General features: G+C 42.7%; 2 protein-coding genes across 4 annotated transcripts in view; one reads left to right on the top strand and one right to left on the bottom strand.

The window, feature by feature from the left end:
• Positions 1-16,488, top strand: part of LOC113029840 (uncharacterized) — a 272,650-nt gene that overhangs the window by 187,566 nt on the left and 68,596 nt on the right. The window lies entirely within an intron of this gene.
• LOC113028707 (uncharacterized) overlaps positions 9,080-16,488 on the bottom strand; it is a 23,888-nt gene continuing 16,479 nt past the window's right edge. Inside the window, exons 2-3 of one of the 2 annotated variants that reach the window (XR_013911386.1) lie at positions 9,673-11,027; positions 9,080-9,373 (exon numbers count right to left, since the gene is read on the bottom strand). Coding sequence is in view for 1 of the 2 variants with exons in the window: in XM_080306298.1 (XP_080162424.1) it covers positions 9,744-10,901 (1,158 nt within the window). In the remaining variant the exon portion in view is untranslated. Of the gene's footprint in view, positions 11,028-16,488 lie in introns of both variants that reach the window. The other variant, XM_080306298.1, reaches the window with a different exon arrangement.

Here is a 16,488-nt window from a genome sequence, read left to right as displayed (position 1 = left end):
AAAAATACAAATAAGTCCACACAGGAGAGAAACTATACAAGTTGATAGAGGATTTTTATGAAATACAAATCATTAAGTATAATCAAGTAAAATCAAGTGTGCCTTATAATCAAGTGTTCATATATTTTCACATAACCAAGCCTATTTTTAAACAAAACACAATGCATTCCTTACTTCAGTGTTTGAGATGTTTGACAAGACAGGATATACATGCATTCTTTACTTCAGTGTCTGTGATGTCAGATAAGCATGAATACTGCTGTGTCGTTATTTTCAGTTTGTGTGCAGAAGTTAGATAGCTGACACAATGCCTAAAACTCTCCCCTTTCCGTTAAAAGAGGAAGTACTATGTAACCCATTTTGAACTATAAATAAAGCAAGCAGCCTGTGCTCGAGGTGTGTGATTTTGCTGAGAGGCACACACCCGTGCGCATGTCTTAAAACTCTCTGAGTCGGTCTGCAGTGTCTTATTTCTCTTACTTGTGTTTGAACAAATGTCTTAACCCCTGACACAAGTGCAGACACTGTGACAAAAGCTTCTCACAATCAGGTAATTGTAACTATCATCTTTGCAAGCTCCTTTGACAACTATCATGAACGTACACACGTGAAAGGAAACTACAGCTGTGACCAGTGTGACAAGAGCTTCAGGAATTTCAGTTCATACTCCGAACACAAACGATCCCACGTTACTAATAAACTGTTTCACTGTTACCAATGTGCCAAAACATTCATTTCGTTATCTGCTCTGTGCAAACAGCGTGATCATCCAGGACTGAAATCACTCCCATCTCTGGATCACGGTAAAGCTGCAGAGACAGAAAGATCCTCGTCTGGTTTCAGGGTCAGACTTAAACCCTTGAGATCAGGCTCCACAGAGTTCAGGTGGAGTCTTCTGTAAAGATCTGATGAGGCAGCTATGAATGAAAATGTGCCTCTCGTTACATTTTAAGCTTTCTAAACTGTTCTACTGTAGTTGAACCAAAAAAATCTGTTTCCTCTTATTATGTTTTTATTGAATGTATTTTGATCCATGTGTTCTGCAGATATTTTTTGTTGGGTTGTTTTTGTTCAGGTTGTTTGTGTTATGAAATCCTTTAACAGTTAAACCAAAATTTTAAATGTTAAATAAAGAAATAGTTTAATGACTATAAGTGTGATCCATGATGTCATTTCCTGTATATCAAACCAAAAACTGAAGTGACAAATGTTCTCAGTGACACAGATGGAGGTTTATCAGAGGAGGAGACTTGGCTGTTCTCTAACTGAACAGGGTTCCTGCAGCTTACTGAAAATCCTGACCTGAAATTCATGAAAAAATAAGATCTATAAAATCTTTTAGATTTTAATATAGTTGCTGTAGGTATTAAAAATTCTGATTTGTGTTTGAGATATAAAAAAGATTAATTTTGGAAAATAATCATTTAAAGTTGTGGTTTGACTTGCTCCGTTTATCAGTGCTTCCTTTGTTGGCACTGCCTTTCTTCAGAAGTTGTTGGTCTATATTGACATGACAGCAGATTTTTCAGCTGGACATCCATGATGTGAATCTTATTTCACCACATCCCAAAGGTGCTCTATTGGACTGAGACTAGGGCTGGGCGATATGACCCAAAATTCCTATCTCGATATATCTCAATATTTTTTTAAAGCCATAAGGCAGGAACAAAAAGAGAGTTCTTAGTCAAAGCTGTGTCCCAGATGTCACACAGGCACTTTTATTTTTTATACAGCATAGATGTACATGAAAAAAACTACTCAAAAATAAATTATGAACATTTATTAAATAATAATGCTCCATAAATAAAAGAAAACTGTTGTTTTTGTGCATAACAAAGAGCTCACAATTGTGCAGTCAAAATGTAAACTAACAGATGCTGAGCACAATAACAAAGACAGATTTCACAGCTGCTCTGTTCCCAACTTCTACTGTGTGACTGACAGCCTGGAGTTTGAAATCATCTTCGTAACCATGTTTCATAACAGGTGCCATTTATGTCCTTATACACACACAATACGGTAATATTACATTGAAGCAGAGTACGTTTTACTGCGCGAGGCTCCTCGGTAGCCTTAATGCTCCAACAATCCATCAAGCGGTGCAGCAAAGTCGTACTAAAACATTTTTTGACAGATTGCTGAGTGCCATAAAATCGGTTCGCGGTCATCAAGCACAACAAGAATTCATACAAAAGGTGCACTGTCAACTTTTAAGAGAATGAAAGGATTTTATTTATTTCTATTTACTGGTGGTGGTCAGAGGGCCCGGTGGCGCCTGTGTCCGGCAGCCTCGCCTCTGTCAGTGCGCCCCAGGGCAGCTGTGGCTACAATGTAGCTGCCATCACCAGTGTGTGAATGTATGTGTGAATGGGTGAATGACTGAATGTAGTGTAAAGCGCTTTGGGGTCCTAAGGACTAGAAAAGCGCTATACAAATGCAGGCCATTTACCATTTACCATTTTAGGCTGTGCAGCCGCTCTGGGCTGCATGGCGTTAGCATGGTTAGCTCGTTAATACATTGATGCTGTACAGGGCGATGCACAGTAACTCGTTAACGGAGATTTGCCGTGTCCATCTTGTCGCTGCCTGCAGGTGAAGCGATGGTGGAGGAGGGAGAGTTGTGTTCAGTTAAGGAGAGAGGCGAGGTCGAGTAACGTTGCGTAGAGACAAAAGTGGACGAAAGAGAGGCAAACTTGTGGCTCCACAACTATAATTATAACGTAACATAGACTATATCGATATAAAGGATATTGTCACATCTTATATCTTGTATAAAAATATATCGATATTTTTAAAAAAACTCGATATATCGCCCAGCCCTAACTGAGACTCAGGTAGGCTGTGGTCTGTAAATGATGTCAGTTGGTACTAAGGGACCCACATTGTGCCAACCAAATATCTCCACGCTATTACACCAGCAGCAGGATGGATCCATGCTTTATGTTGTTTAAGACAAATTCTGCCCCTAAAATCTGAATGTTGCAGAGATTGAGACCCATCAGACCAGGCAACATTTTTCAATCTTTTCTTGGCCACTTTTGTTGATCTTGAATGTAAAAGAACCCCATCATGTGAGCTGGAGTGTTCTGGGACGTAATCCGATAAAAACCGATCTCTTTACCCGTCGGCTTCCCGTGGTTGTCATGTGACCGGCTATTGCACTTAATAATAAAACAGCTTCTTGCCATTTTTTGTGTTTATTTTTATCGCTGTGTGACTGTTTTCATGTGAAAGCCTGCATGCGCTAGTACCGCTTGCCACTCGTACCCACAATCCTTTGCGGTTTTACCCCGGAATGACGTCACATTTTCAATCATTTTCAATTTGTCAGAAAGGACCTTTTCTGTTAGGACTGATAGGTTCTCCTCTAACACTGCTGCCCTAACCTGCGGGGTTCCACAGGGTTCAGTTTTGGGTCCATTAGTATTTTCTTTTACATGCTTCCTTTAGCTGCGTTATTCAGTCTTTTAGTGACCTGTCTTACCATTTCTATGCTGATGACATTCAGCTGTATATGTCCTTTAAGCCTAATCAGCTGGATACACTGTCCATCCTAGTCCAGTGCTCAACCCAGGTTTCTGATTGGCTTTCTAACAATTACATTGTTTTAAACATGAACAAGACAGAGACCATGATCATAGCATCTCCTGATCTATATTCTAAAATCAGTCAGGTTCTTGCCCCTTTCTGTTTTTCTGCTGAGCCAAATATTTGAAATCTTGGAGTAATATTTGACTCCTCTTTGGGCCTTGACTCACACGTAAAGTCTCTGTCTCGTTCCTGTTTCTTTCATTTAAGGAATATTTCTAAACTGCGACATATGGTCTCCTTAGCTGAACTGGAAAAAGTTGTCCATGCATTTGTGTCATTGCATTTAGACTATTGTAATTCCCTGTTTACCACCTTGGATAAATCATCTCTGTACAAAATGCAGCAGCCAGACTACTAACTCGCTCTTGCAAGCGAGCTCACATCACTCCTATTTTATGTTCTTTACATTGGCTCCCAATAGATTTTAGAATTCCCTTTAAAATTATTGTTTTAACGTACAGAGCAGTACATGGCCAGGCACCAGATTATTTATCCAAGCTTCTCACAAAATACACTGCTGCTCGTTGTCTCCGCTCACAGGCTCGGAGTTTGTTGGTTGCTCCCCGAACATGACTGAAGATGAAAGGGGGCGGAGCCTTTCAGTCTGTGGCACCAACGCTGTGGAACAGTCTACCTCCACAACTACGTTTGGTTGACTCTGTGGAATCCTTTGAAAAGCAGTTAAAAACTTTACTGTTTAAACAAGCTTTCTGTTGACCAATGCTTTTTACATTTTTAATTTACATTTAACCTCTATATTGTGTATATAATTTGCTATTTATCGGACTGTTTAATTTAATCTTTGTGTACAGCGCTTTGTGACTACCTGTCTATGAAAAGCACTTAATAAATAAACTTTACTTCCTGTGAAAATGAGTCCTCCACCATAGTCATCCACTAATTGTCCTTTGCTCTTCTCCCTGTACTCCAGGGTGGGCAACTCCAGGCCTCGAGGGCCGGTGTCCTGCAGGTTTTACATCTCACCCTGGGTCAACACACCTGAATCGTGTATTACCAGGCCTCTGGAGAACTACAAAATACATTGAGGAAGGAATTTAGCCATTTGAATCAGCTGTGTTGGATCAAGGACAAATCTCCAATCTGCAGGACACCAGCCCTCGAGGCCTGGAGTTGCCCACCCCTGCTGTACACCAACTGCTGCACCTCCAACCACCAGTCTGTCAAGCTAGTGAAGTTTGCAGATGACATCACCGTTATTGGACTCATCTCGGACGGGGATGAGTCTGCCTACAAGATGGAGGTTGAACGTCTGGTGTCCTGGTGCAGCCGCAACAACCTGGTGCTAAACAATGACAGTGGAAATTATTGTGGACTTCAGGAAGCACACAGCCCCCACATCATCCTGTCTGACACCCTCATCACCACTGTGGACTCATTCCACTTCCTGGATACCACCATCACCCAGGACCTGAAGTGGGAGCCCACCATCACCTCCGTCATTAAGAAAGCCCAGCAGAGGATGTACTTCCTGAGGCAGCTGAAGAAATTCAACCTGCCAACACGGACGATGATGCAATTCTACACTGCAATCATTGAGTCCATCCTCACCTCCTCCATCACCGTGTGGTACGCTGGAGTCGCCACCTCTTACAAACAGAGACTGCAGTGTTTTGTGCGCTCTGCTGAGAAGGTGATTGGCTGCAGACTCCCATCTCTGCAGGACCTGTACACCTCCAGATCACAGCTGACCTTTCTCACCCTGGACACAGTCTGTTTGACCTGCTCCCCTCAGGCAGGAGGCTCCGGTCCATTCGCACCAGAAGCTCTCGCCATAAGAACAGTTTCTTCCCCTCTGCTGTTGGACTCATGAGCAATAAACATAAGACTGTTCCCACCACAAACGCATGACCTATACTGTGTTCACTGCATCGGTCCCATGCACTGATCATCACCTGCATTCATGTATATTTCAATCTGCTTATCACTTTTTTAAATGTTTATTTTTATTTATTTATTTTACAGGCTGCGTCACGCCTGTTCAAGAGTTACCCACAACAGATGGCAGGAATAAAATCTCCGCAAAACCTTTCTGGCACAACTTCACCTGTTTCCAAGGTGCATGGAGAGGATGAAAGAATTCAAAAAGAAGGAACTCCAGCAACACTTGAGGGAAGATGAACAACTTTAATAATTGACCATCGCGTTTCGGCTTGTGGCCTTCATCAGGGTCATAGTAAAACATTGTAAAAATTGCTTAAATACAAGACAGGAAACAGAAAAAAGATTTCAAATTAACCAGTCAAAACTTCATAGATAGGTCAGCTGACATATAATAGGTAGGTATTGGTTAATTGGCTCACGCCCAAGTAAATATCGGACTAGATCATTACTGATGAGAAGGAGGGGGGGGGGGGGGGGGGGTGACATAACCCCCATATGCCTGAAAATAACACATGCATGAAATGCATAAGGAGGATGCTATAAATATACACATGGGTTTAAAAAAAAAGGGGGGGGGGGCGGTCTTTAATGGTAAAAGCACGTTTGAAGTAGAAAACAAGATTACAGGAAGCAATAAAATCTCCAACTACAAACTAAATGAAAAAATGTTTGGCTGTCCAGACAAAACCTTCTTGGGGTCCAGATTTGGACCAGAGTCAGGGGATTGGGGATCCCTGTTGTTGGGTCTACCTTACCATGTAAAGCACTTGAAGGAGACTGTTGTTATGATTGAAATAAAACCCAACTGAAAAACTAAACACACTAACACTTTGTCACAAATTCAGCAGAGAGAAGTCCCTCGCTGTGCACACAGAGCCGAGAAAAGAGACGCTCATGTCTGTTCATTTCTGCTCTGTTTGATGAAAACTGTGTTACTGAGGAACAATGAGAGGACTCGCCTCTGAACACTCAGCGTGAGGAGTTGACACTGCAATAACATTCACACATCAACATACAGAAGATTGTTTCAGTGTTAGGTTTAGTGAAATTTGAGGTTAATGGTGTGCCTCAGACTTTGTAATTCCCGTGTGTGTGACTTATTGAAACATTCTCCTACATGCAAAACAAGGTTTACCTTTTAAGACTAAATAAATCTGAAAGCTTTTCCATCCTAAAAGAGGACAACAATGTGTAGTTTATGATGTTCTAAAGGTTTCAGCAGCTTTTTGAATTTGTCACACGTGTGGAAATGTATGAGTGAGTCTTTGTATCTTACTGTGAGTGATGCTCGTCAGCACACAAACCCAGAGTTTCTCTACAGGAACACAGAGAGAGTTATTCCCTGTACTGTAAGGACACATTCAGCATTGTGCAGTAACTCCAGATCAGCCCAGTTAAATGATTACATGGATGTGAGTGTGATCGTCAGAGCAGCCCTGATCAGTGTCAGGTTATAATGACCAAGGTGTACACAAACACTAAGTTTGATATTAAAATGTGTGAAGTGTAAATTCAGCCAAAGCCTTTAACCGGGCTGTGAAAAAATACAATGCCCGTGTCTCAATCTCGCATCTCATATGAAGTGAAGAAATATTTTTAAAAATAATATGAAGGCAATAAGAGAGTGTTACAAGCATAGCTCTAAAGAATGCAGCCTCATGGACAGTGCAGTCCGTGCTGCAGGGAGAATGGACTGCCATACCCGTGATGTGTCTGTGAGCGAGGAGGGAGAAAAAGGAGAAAAGTACAAGTTGTCATAGAGCAGAAACGCGAGCTGGAAGCATGTAAATACAATAATAATCACTGCAGCCAAAAGCCCAGTTGTATGTACGCTATTAAGACTCGACTGTACGCTGTGTTCGTGTTTTCCTCCCAAACAATAAGCTCCGTTGGAGCCTTTCAATGCCTCTCTCTGTCTCTGGCTAGCAAACTTGACCCAGACAACAAAGTTCTGTAATCTGTAGTGGAATACATTTTAAAAGTAACCTTCCCAACACTGTTAATAGACCTCTCTGCATTGAATCATACTTGTTATTAATCTCTGTCTGTCTTTTCTCCTGTCTTCCTTCTCTCACCCCAACCAGTTGTGACAGATGGCCGCCCCTTCCTGGTTATTTGAGAGTTCTGCTTTCCTGTTAAAAGGGAGATTTTCCTGCCGTTTTCATCAGATTCCACTACACTGCATTTTCGCAGGAAATGCAACTTTTTATATTTTTTATTTAACATTTAATTAACAATATATATATTTGGATTCAAACTAGAACAAGACTTGGTATTATTTAAATGGTATGCTTATGTCTCAGACATTACCCCCCAAAAATTGGACTCATGTCTCAAAAGTTTGTCTGCTAAAGGATTGCCTACATTTGATAGCTTGATTAAAGATGGAAATTTAATTAGTGTTGATACATTGAAACAAAAATACAATCTGGAAAGACAGGATTTATGCCGATACTTGTTAATAAGACACTATATAAAGAGGACAATTAGAGTGGTGTCGGACACTAATGTAGATTTGATAGCAATGCTCAAAAAGGCATATAGTGGTGACGTCAACAAAAAACACATTTCCTGTTTGTATACATTTTTTACAAATAAGATGGGAGAAGGAGGGAGGAGTGTGCATAACATAAACAACAATTGAAATGCACTAGCTCACAAAGATGGAGGGAATTTGGATGGAAATTTTGATTAGGTTCTTTATCACCTCTTACCAAAAGACTCATTATGATGGGAATCCCCCGTATGCTGGAGAAAATATGGACACAGACCTCTGACATTTGCAGGCAGAATTTTAAACCTTGGGTGAAATGTGGTCAATGCAGTTCTTAAGCATGCATGCAAATGTTCATTAGTCAGCTGTGAGCGAGTTTTCCCCATTCATCTTTAAATGCCAGATTTTCACTTCAGGAAGCACACAGCCCCACTCCACTGACGACTTGCTGTTGGCCAACACCCTCAATGACTTTTACTGCCGGTTTGATGAGACATCGAGCAGCTTTCACACCTCAATAGAGACACTTTGGTCACTCATCCTCCCACCTTCCCCACTCCCCCCACAACAGAGCCATCGACGCTATCAAAGACTTCACCCACAGGAGCCCCCTTCTCACTTCACACCTATGAGGACTTCACACCACCTTCTCCCACTACAACCCTTCATATTCATGAAGCAGATGTGAGGACGCAGTTTATCCCTTTAGACCTACTAAATAACCAATTTAATTCAATTCAGTTGTAAGGTCTTTATATCAAGCTCTGCTGTGTTCAAGCTATTAATTACTGTACGCAGGAGAACCAAAACACACATCAAACATTAAAGTTCAGTTATGCCAGCTTTAACCTTGGGATGCCTCAGCTTCTCCTTTATATCCCCCACACTCAACTCTCTGCATCAGGAAGCTCCTGGCACTGGTCACCCTGGGAGTTTCGTCCTTCTACGCCCCAACAGTGAGCAGATAACATAGTGAAGCATCGCCAAGCAGTTTTCACAAGGTCATGCTGACACAAAATTTGACTGACTTTAAACACTGGTCACTTCAGGTGTTGCTCTGATATACAGGAAATGACATCACGGCTCAAACTCTTTGTCAGTAAACCATTTCTTTATTTAACATGTAAAATTTTGGTTTAACTGTTGCAGGATTTCATTACACAAACAAGCTGAAAAAAAAACTGCAGAACACCTGGATCAATGCATTCAATAAAAATTTAACAGGAAACAGATTTCTTAATCAAACTGCTGGAACAAAGCTAACCACTCAACACAAACACTACAGTAGAACAGTTTAGAAAGCTTAAAATGTAACGAGAGGCACATTTTCATTCATAGGTGCCTCATCAGATCTTTACAGAAGACTCCACCTGAACTCTGTGGAGCCTGAAACAAAAAACAAAACATCATCTGTGTCAACATCCAGGACTAAGAAAAGACAAGACATAAAATAACATCCATTTACTGTTTGCCTTATAATACTCAGCTTAATGCGTTGCAAAAACTATAACAGAAACAATACTGCAATAACATTAATGTAATTCTCAACTGCTACCACTAAAATACTGTAATTCAAATCTGAATAATCACTCAGAGCTGCTTTTCCATGCAGCAGAAATGCTAACATGTTGCTAACCGTTGTTTCAGACAGTCAGACTAAAATCACAAGATAAAAATAAAAATACCTCACAGCAACTGCACTTGTAGAGTCTTTCTAGTGTGGATCTGTTGGTGTCGTCTCAGGTAACGTGGAGATTTAAAAAGTCTTCTCACACAGGTCACATTTATAAGGTCTCTCCTCAGAGTGGGTAAACATGTGACATCGTAACTCTGTGTTTGTAGCAAACTGTTTGCCACACTGCTCACAGCAGTACACATCATGTCTGGTGTGAATGCGTAGGTGTGTATTTCGCCTCCCTATCCGGCTGAAGGTTTTTCCACAAATGTCACAGCTGTATGCCTTAATTCCAGAGTGGGTAACTAGATGACTCTGTAAGTTGCTACTGTGAGTAAAAGCTCTGCCACACTGATCACAGCTGTACGCTTTAACTCCAGTGTGGATGAGTTGGTGTGTTTTTAAGTTTCGAGAGTGGGTAAAAGACTTTCCACAGTCTCCACAGCTGAACTGTCTCTCTCCAGTGTGGATGAGTTGGTGTGCTTTTATGTTTCCAGAGTGGGTAAAAGACTTTCCACACTCGTCACAGCTGAATGGTCTCTCTCCAGTGTGGATGAGTTGGTGTGTTTTTAACCTTCCAGAGTGGGTAAAAGACTTTCCACACTCGTCACAGCTGAACTGTCTCTCTCCAGTGTGGATGAGTTGGTGTGCTTTTAAGTTTCCAGGGTGGGTAAAAGACTTTCCACAGTCTCCACAGCTGAACGGTCTCTCTCCAGTGTGGATGAGTTGGTGTGCTTTCAAGTTTCCAGATTGGGTAAAAGACTTTCCACACTCGTCACAGCTGAACGGTCTCTCTCCAGTGTGGATCAGTTGGTGTGTTTTTAAGTTTCGAGAGTGGGTAAAAGACTTTCCACACTGCTCACAGCTGAACAGTCTCTCTCCAGTGTGGATCAGTTGGTGTGTTTTTAAGTTTCCAGAGTGGGTAAAAGACTTTCCACACTCGTCACAGCTGAACGGTCTCTCTCCAGTGTGGATCAGTTGGTGTGTTTTTAAGCTTCCAGAGTGGGTAAAAGACTTTCCACACTCGTCACAGCTGAACGGTCTCTCTCCAGTGTGGATCAGTTGGTGTGTTTTTAAGCTTCCAGAGTGGGTAAAAGACTTTCCACACTCGTCACAGCTGAACAGTCTCTCTCCAGTGTGGATCAGTTTGTGTGTTTTTAAGTTTCCAGAGTGGGTAAAAGACTTTCCACACTCGTCACAGCTGAACGGTCTCTCTCCAGTGTGGATGACCTGATGCATTTTTAGGGAAGCTTTCACAGTAAAATCTTTCCCAAACTCGTCACAGTTGTATTTTTTTCTTCCACTTCTTTCTTCAACGAATTTGTCGGGCTCCTGAGAGCGCTGACTTCTCGATCCACGTTGGTCCTGCAGTGACAGAGATACAAACAGAGGCAGTGAGTTGTGGGAAATTCATTATTCTAACCGGCCTTTTATTAGTGGTATTTTGTGACCTTTTATTGAATAAGTAGTTTTACTTCTTTTCATACACACATTGCAAATGTGCTTATGAGAGTTGGCATTCAGTCTTTTGAGGGTCAATGCAAACACACTTACAGACACAGATAAATATTAGAGTTGTTTCTAGGGCAAAGGTGAGAGACATTTGGCCTGCAAAGTGTCTGTACGCCTGCCCAGTGAGATTAGCACATGATGTAAAAGAGTTTACCCACGCTTATTAGCACAGAGGAGCATAGCTGATGCTATAGCAGTGGAAAGGAAAATAGTTGGGCATTTTAAACATTCCGCCTTAGCCTACTCCCGCCTCGAGGACATTCAGGGACAGGTCAACCAGCCAAAAAAAAGAGACTGCAGCAGGACGTACAGACGCGCTGTAACAGCACGTATTACATGCTCCAGTCCCTCATTGAGCAAGAGCGAGTTCTGGGCGTGTATGTGTCTGAGCACGAACTCCCTGACTATCTCACCGCTCACCAATGGGCTCTTACGGAGACGACTGTTGCCATCCTCGCCCCCTTTGAGGAACGAACTAAAAAAGTGAGCAGCTACGACGCACTAGCCTCTGATGATGGCGGCGCGTGAACAACGCGAGGCTCAGTGTCTCTCCAGAATCTGCTATTTAGCGGTTTTTTTATCTACTTTTAACCGGATTATTCGTCCAGAATTGCTGTGCGTTGCTGACCTACAGCAGACAAGAGCTTCTGGACATCTGGACTCACAACTCCAACAGTTTTATCGCCGATCTCCGACTCATCCCAGAAAACTCCAGAACACCGGAGGCTGCCCACTCTCCCCGGCCGGGCGGAAGTGCACGCAGACGGCGCCGAGATCGTAAACAAAGGTGAGGTAGGCGCGGAGGGCTACGGGCTAAGCTAAAGCTAACACCACACCGGCTGCCTTTACCCAGTATTTTCCTCGCCAATGTCCGTTCTCTGGCAAACAAAATGGATGAGATACGGCTCTCCATCACTAACAACAGACGGATTATGGACTCAAATGTCATGTTTTTCACCGAAACATGGTTGAACAACAGCTGCCCGGACAATGCTATCGAGTTAGCAGGACGCCACACACACCGAGCCGACAGGCTAGCAGATGACTCCGGCAAGACCAGAGGTGGAGGTTTGTGCATTTATATTAACAATGCTTGGTGCATGAACTCCACTACTACTGAGAGTCACTGCTCACCTAATGCGGAGTTTTTAATGGTCAAATGCAGACCTTATTATCTCCCCAGAGAACTCACTTCAATCATACTCACTGCCGTGTATATCCCCCCCGACGCTAATGCTAGGCTAGCCATGAAAGAACTTTCTGCAGCCATTAACAAACACCAGAATAAACACCCCGAGGCTGCTTTTATTGTTGCTGGCGACTTCAACCACACCAACTTAAAGACAGTCCTCCCCAGATTCCACCAACATGTCTCCTGCCACACCAGAGGAGACAAGACTTTAGACCATGTGTATTCCAACCTGGCTGGAGCCTACAAAGCCACACCCCTCCCCCACATTGGACAATCGGACCATCTCTCCCTGTTCCTCACACCTAGGTATTCACCACTCATCCAACATGTGAAACCTGCTGTGAGGACAATTAAAGTGTGGCCAGAGGGGACAGAGGCAGTGCTCCAGGACAGATTTAAAAACACAGACTGGAATATGTTCACCCACACAGACCTGGACCAGTACGCCTCATCTGTACTGGATTACATCTCCGAAACCACAGACAGTGTCACCACCCAGAAACGGATCACCATGTACCCCAACCAGAAGCCTTGGATGAACCGGGATGTTCGTCTCCTCCTGAAGGCCCGCAACACCGCCTTTAGGTCAGGAGATGCACACGCCTACAGCACAGCCAGGGCTAATCTAAACAAGGGCATCAAAAAAGCCAAACACCATTACAAAAAGAAGGTAGAAGAAAACTTCTCCAACTCCAACCCCCGACGCATGTGGCAAGGACTCCAGACCATTACAGACTACAGGACCACCAAACCCTCCCCCGCATCCTCTGATGTCTCCTTCCTCAACGAGCTCAACAACTTTTATGCTCGTTTTGAGCGAGGGAACCCCACAACCACAACCAAAGCAGACATGACGCCAGACCACCAACCTCTGACTCTCTCCCCCACCGATGTAGGAGCGGTGCTGAGCAGGATCAATGTCCACAAGGCTGCAGGTCCAGATGGCATCCCCGGGCGTGTTCTCAGAGCGTGTTCTGGGGAGCTTGCAGGAGTGCTCACAGACATATTCAATCTGTCCTTGGCCCACACTGTGGTACCGGCCTGCTTCAAATCCACCTCCATCGTCCCGATACCCAAAAACTCCAACCCATCTTGCCTCAATGACTACCGCCCAGTAGCACTCACCCCCATCATCACTAAGTGCTTAGAGCAGCTGGTCCTAGCACACTTCAAATCCTGTCTCCCCCCCACCCTGGACCCACACCAATTCGCATACCGCCAGAACAGGAGCACAGAGGATGCAGTCTCCATCGCACTGCACTCTGTCCTCTCACACCTGGACAACAACAACACCTACGCTAGAATGCTGTTTATAGACTTCAGTTCAGCATTCAATACAATCCACCCCTCACAACTCATCAGGAAACTGACAGACCTGGGCATCAGCTCCCTCATCTGCAAATGGTTACTGGACTTCCTGACCAACCGCCCCCAACATGTCCGGCTGGATAACCACTGCTCATCTACCATCACAATGAACACCGGTGTACCACAAGGCTGTGTGATGAGCCCTTTCCTCTACTCCCTCTTCACCCACGACTGCAGACCTGCTGATGGTTCCAACACCATCATTAAGTTTGCAGATGACACCACGGTGATTGGCCTCATCAGTGACAACGATGAGGCCGCCTACAGGGAGGAGGTGGATCGTCTGGCTGAGTGGTGCGACACAAACAACCTGCTGCTTAACACCGAGAAGACCAAGGAGCTCATCGTGGACTACAGGAGTAATGCTGACCTACATCCACCCATCCACATTAAGGGGACGGCTGTGGAGCGTGTGAGCAGCTTCAAGTTCCTGGGAGTCCACATCTCCGAGGATCTCACCTGGACGACCAACTGCTCCAAGCTGGTCAAGAAGGCTCACCAGCGCCTCTTCTTCTTGAGGACTCTGAGGAAGAACCACCTGTCCCTCAGACATCCTGGTGAACTTCTATCGCTGCACCATCGAGAGCATCCTGACCAACTGTATAACAGTCTGGTACGGGAACTGCTCTGCCTCGGACCGGAAGGCGTTGCAGAGGGTAGTGAAAACTGCCCAGCGCATCGCCGGAGCACCACTTCCTGCCATAAAAGACATCTACAGGAAGCGGTGTCTGAAAAGGGCTGGGAAAATCATCAAAGACCCCAGTCACCCATCACATGGACTCTTCACCCTCCTGCCCTCTGGGAGGCGCCACAGGAGCCTCCGGACTAAGACCACCAGGTACCGGAACAGCTTCTTCCCCACAGCTGTCAGACTCCTGAACTCTGCCTCCTGACATCTGACCCACGTTAACACATGGACTGAACATACACACCCCCACAATGGACAACTGTACCCTCAAACACACAATAATAACATGGAGTGAACCACCACTCACAACCACTAGCACTTTATATAGCCTCTGTAGAAACTATCCACACCCTCACTTATCTTAACTGCACTACTGTATAGCTCTGTGTAAATAATCATTCTGTACATTCGATAATCTTTAATCCTACAACTGTTTACAACTTGCATAGTTCCCATTTCTGTATAGCTGTATATCTCAAATTTCTGTAAAGTTATTTATTTCATATTCTGTATAGTTTTTCATATTTATATCCTGTTCATAGCCTGTACATAGCTTGTACTCACTACAGCCTGTACATACTTAGTTATAGAATATTCACAACATACTTCATACCGTGTACATTATAACATACCATAATAGACCCATTTCTGTAATATGCTTACATATCTATACTATTGCTAATATATATTGTAATATATCTATATCACTAAAGCACTTCTGGATGGATGCAAACTGCATTTCGTTGCCCTGTACCTGTGCATGTGCAATGACAATAAAGTTGAATTCTAATTCTATTATATTCTATGTCATCCCAGCTGTGACTGTGCTTGTGAGACTTCTAAACAGAGAAACAGACGAGTAAATACCACTCAGCCCCATGTAGCAGTGTGGAAAGTGAAAGTCTTTTTAGCTCAGTGTCACACATTATAGATGAAAACAGAAACAGTCTGACTGCTGATAATGCAGAAAAGCTACTTTTCTTATAAAAAAAAAACAAAAAACAAAAAAACCTGCCACTCACTTTTTCTCTCCATTAAGTGAGTCATCTTAGACTTGATGTTAATACCTACCTCAGTTGCACTGACTGCCACAGTTCTATGTTGGTGGATGTTGTTAGTTTATTCAAATATTGTGCACTAAATAGCAAAGATGTTAATTAATGCCCCTTGTGTTGTCCAAAGCGGCAGAGTTTACAATAAACTGAAAACAATACTTGAGTTGCACTGTCACTGTTTACATTTTTTTCAGCACGCCCCTGCGGGCGGTTTATCGCTCCGGTCTACCACCACTATGTCCCTCTGTATCTGGAAGTCCCACAGGATCTTAGCTCGGTCATTCTCCACCACCCTTGGAGGCATCTCCCATTTTGACCTCGGGACTTCCAGGTTATACTCGGCACAGATGTTCCTAGCAGGCAAGGCATGTATGCCTTGCCTGCTAGCATCTTGCACCCTTGCAATATAATATTTTATATATATATATATATATAAAATATATATATATATATATAAAATATATATATATATATATATATATATATATATATATATATATATATATATATATATATATATATATATATATATATATATATATATAAAATATATATATATATATATAAAATATATATATATATATATATATATATATATATATATATATATATATATATATATATATATATATATATATATATATATATATACATACACACACACACACACACACACACACACACACACACACTAGGGGTGCAACGATATTCGTATCGATATTGAACCGTTCGATACAGTGCTTTCGGTTCGGTACGCATATGTATCGAACAATACAATTTTTTTCAATTTTTTTTTCTTTTTTTTTTTTTTTTGTGTCCCGTTTGGATCTATAGCCATCAGAATTGTTGTCTTGAGGCCAAGAAAGATGCCAAGAGGATTTATTTTACCAAGTGGATCATCATATTGGTCCATTTGATTGACCTTTATTATAATTATGAATTTATTTTATTTTCAGTTGCAAACGGGACAGACATGACTGTGGGATAGGACAGGGGGAAAGAATGAAAGAA

Source organism: Astatotilapia calliptera, chromosome 9, assembly GCF_964374335.1.
Source record: "Astatotilapia calliptera chromosome 9, fAstCal68.1, whole genome shotgun sequence".
Classification (NCBI taxonomy): domain Eukaryota; kingdom Metazoa; phylum Chordata; class Actinopteri; order Cichliformes; family Cichlidae; genus Astatotilapia; species Astatotilapia calliptera.
This window is presented reverse-complemented; position numbering and strand designations above follow the sequence as displayed.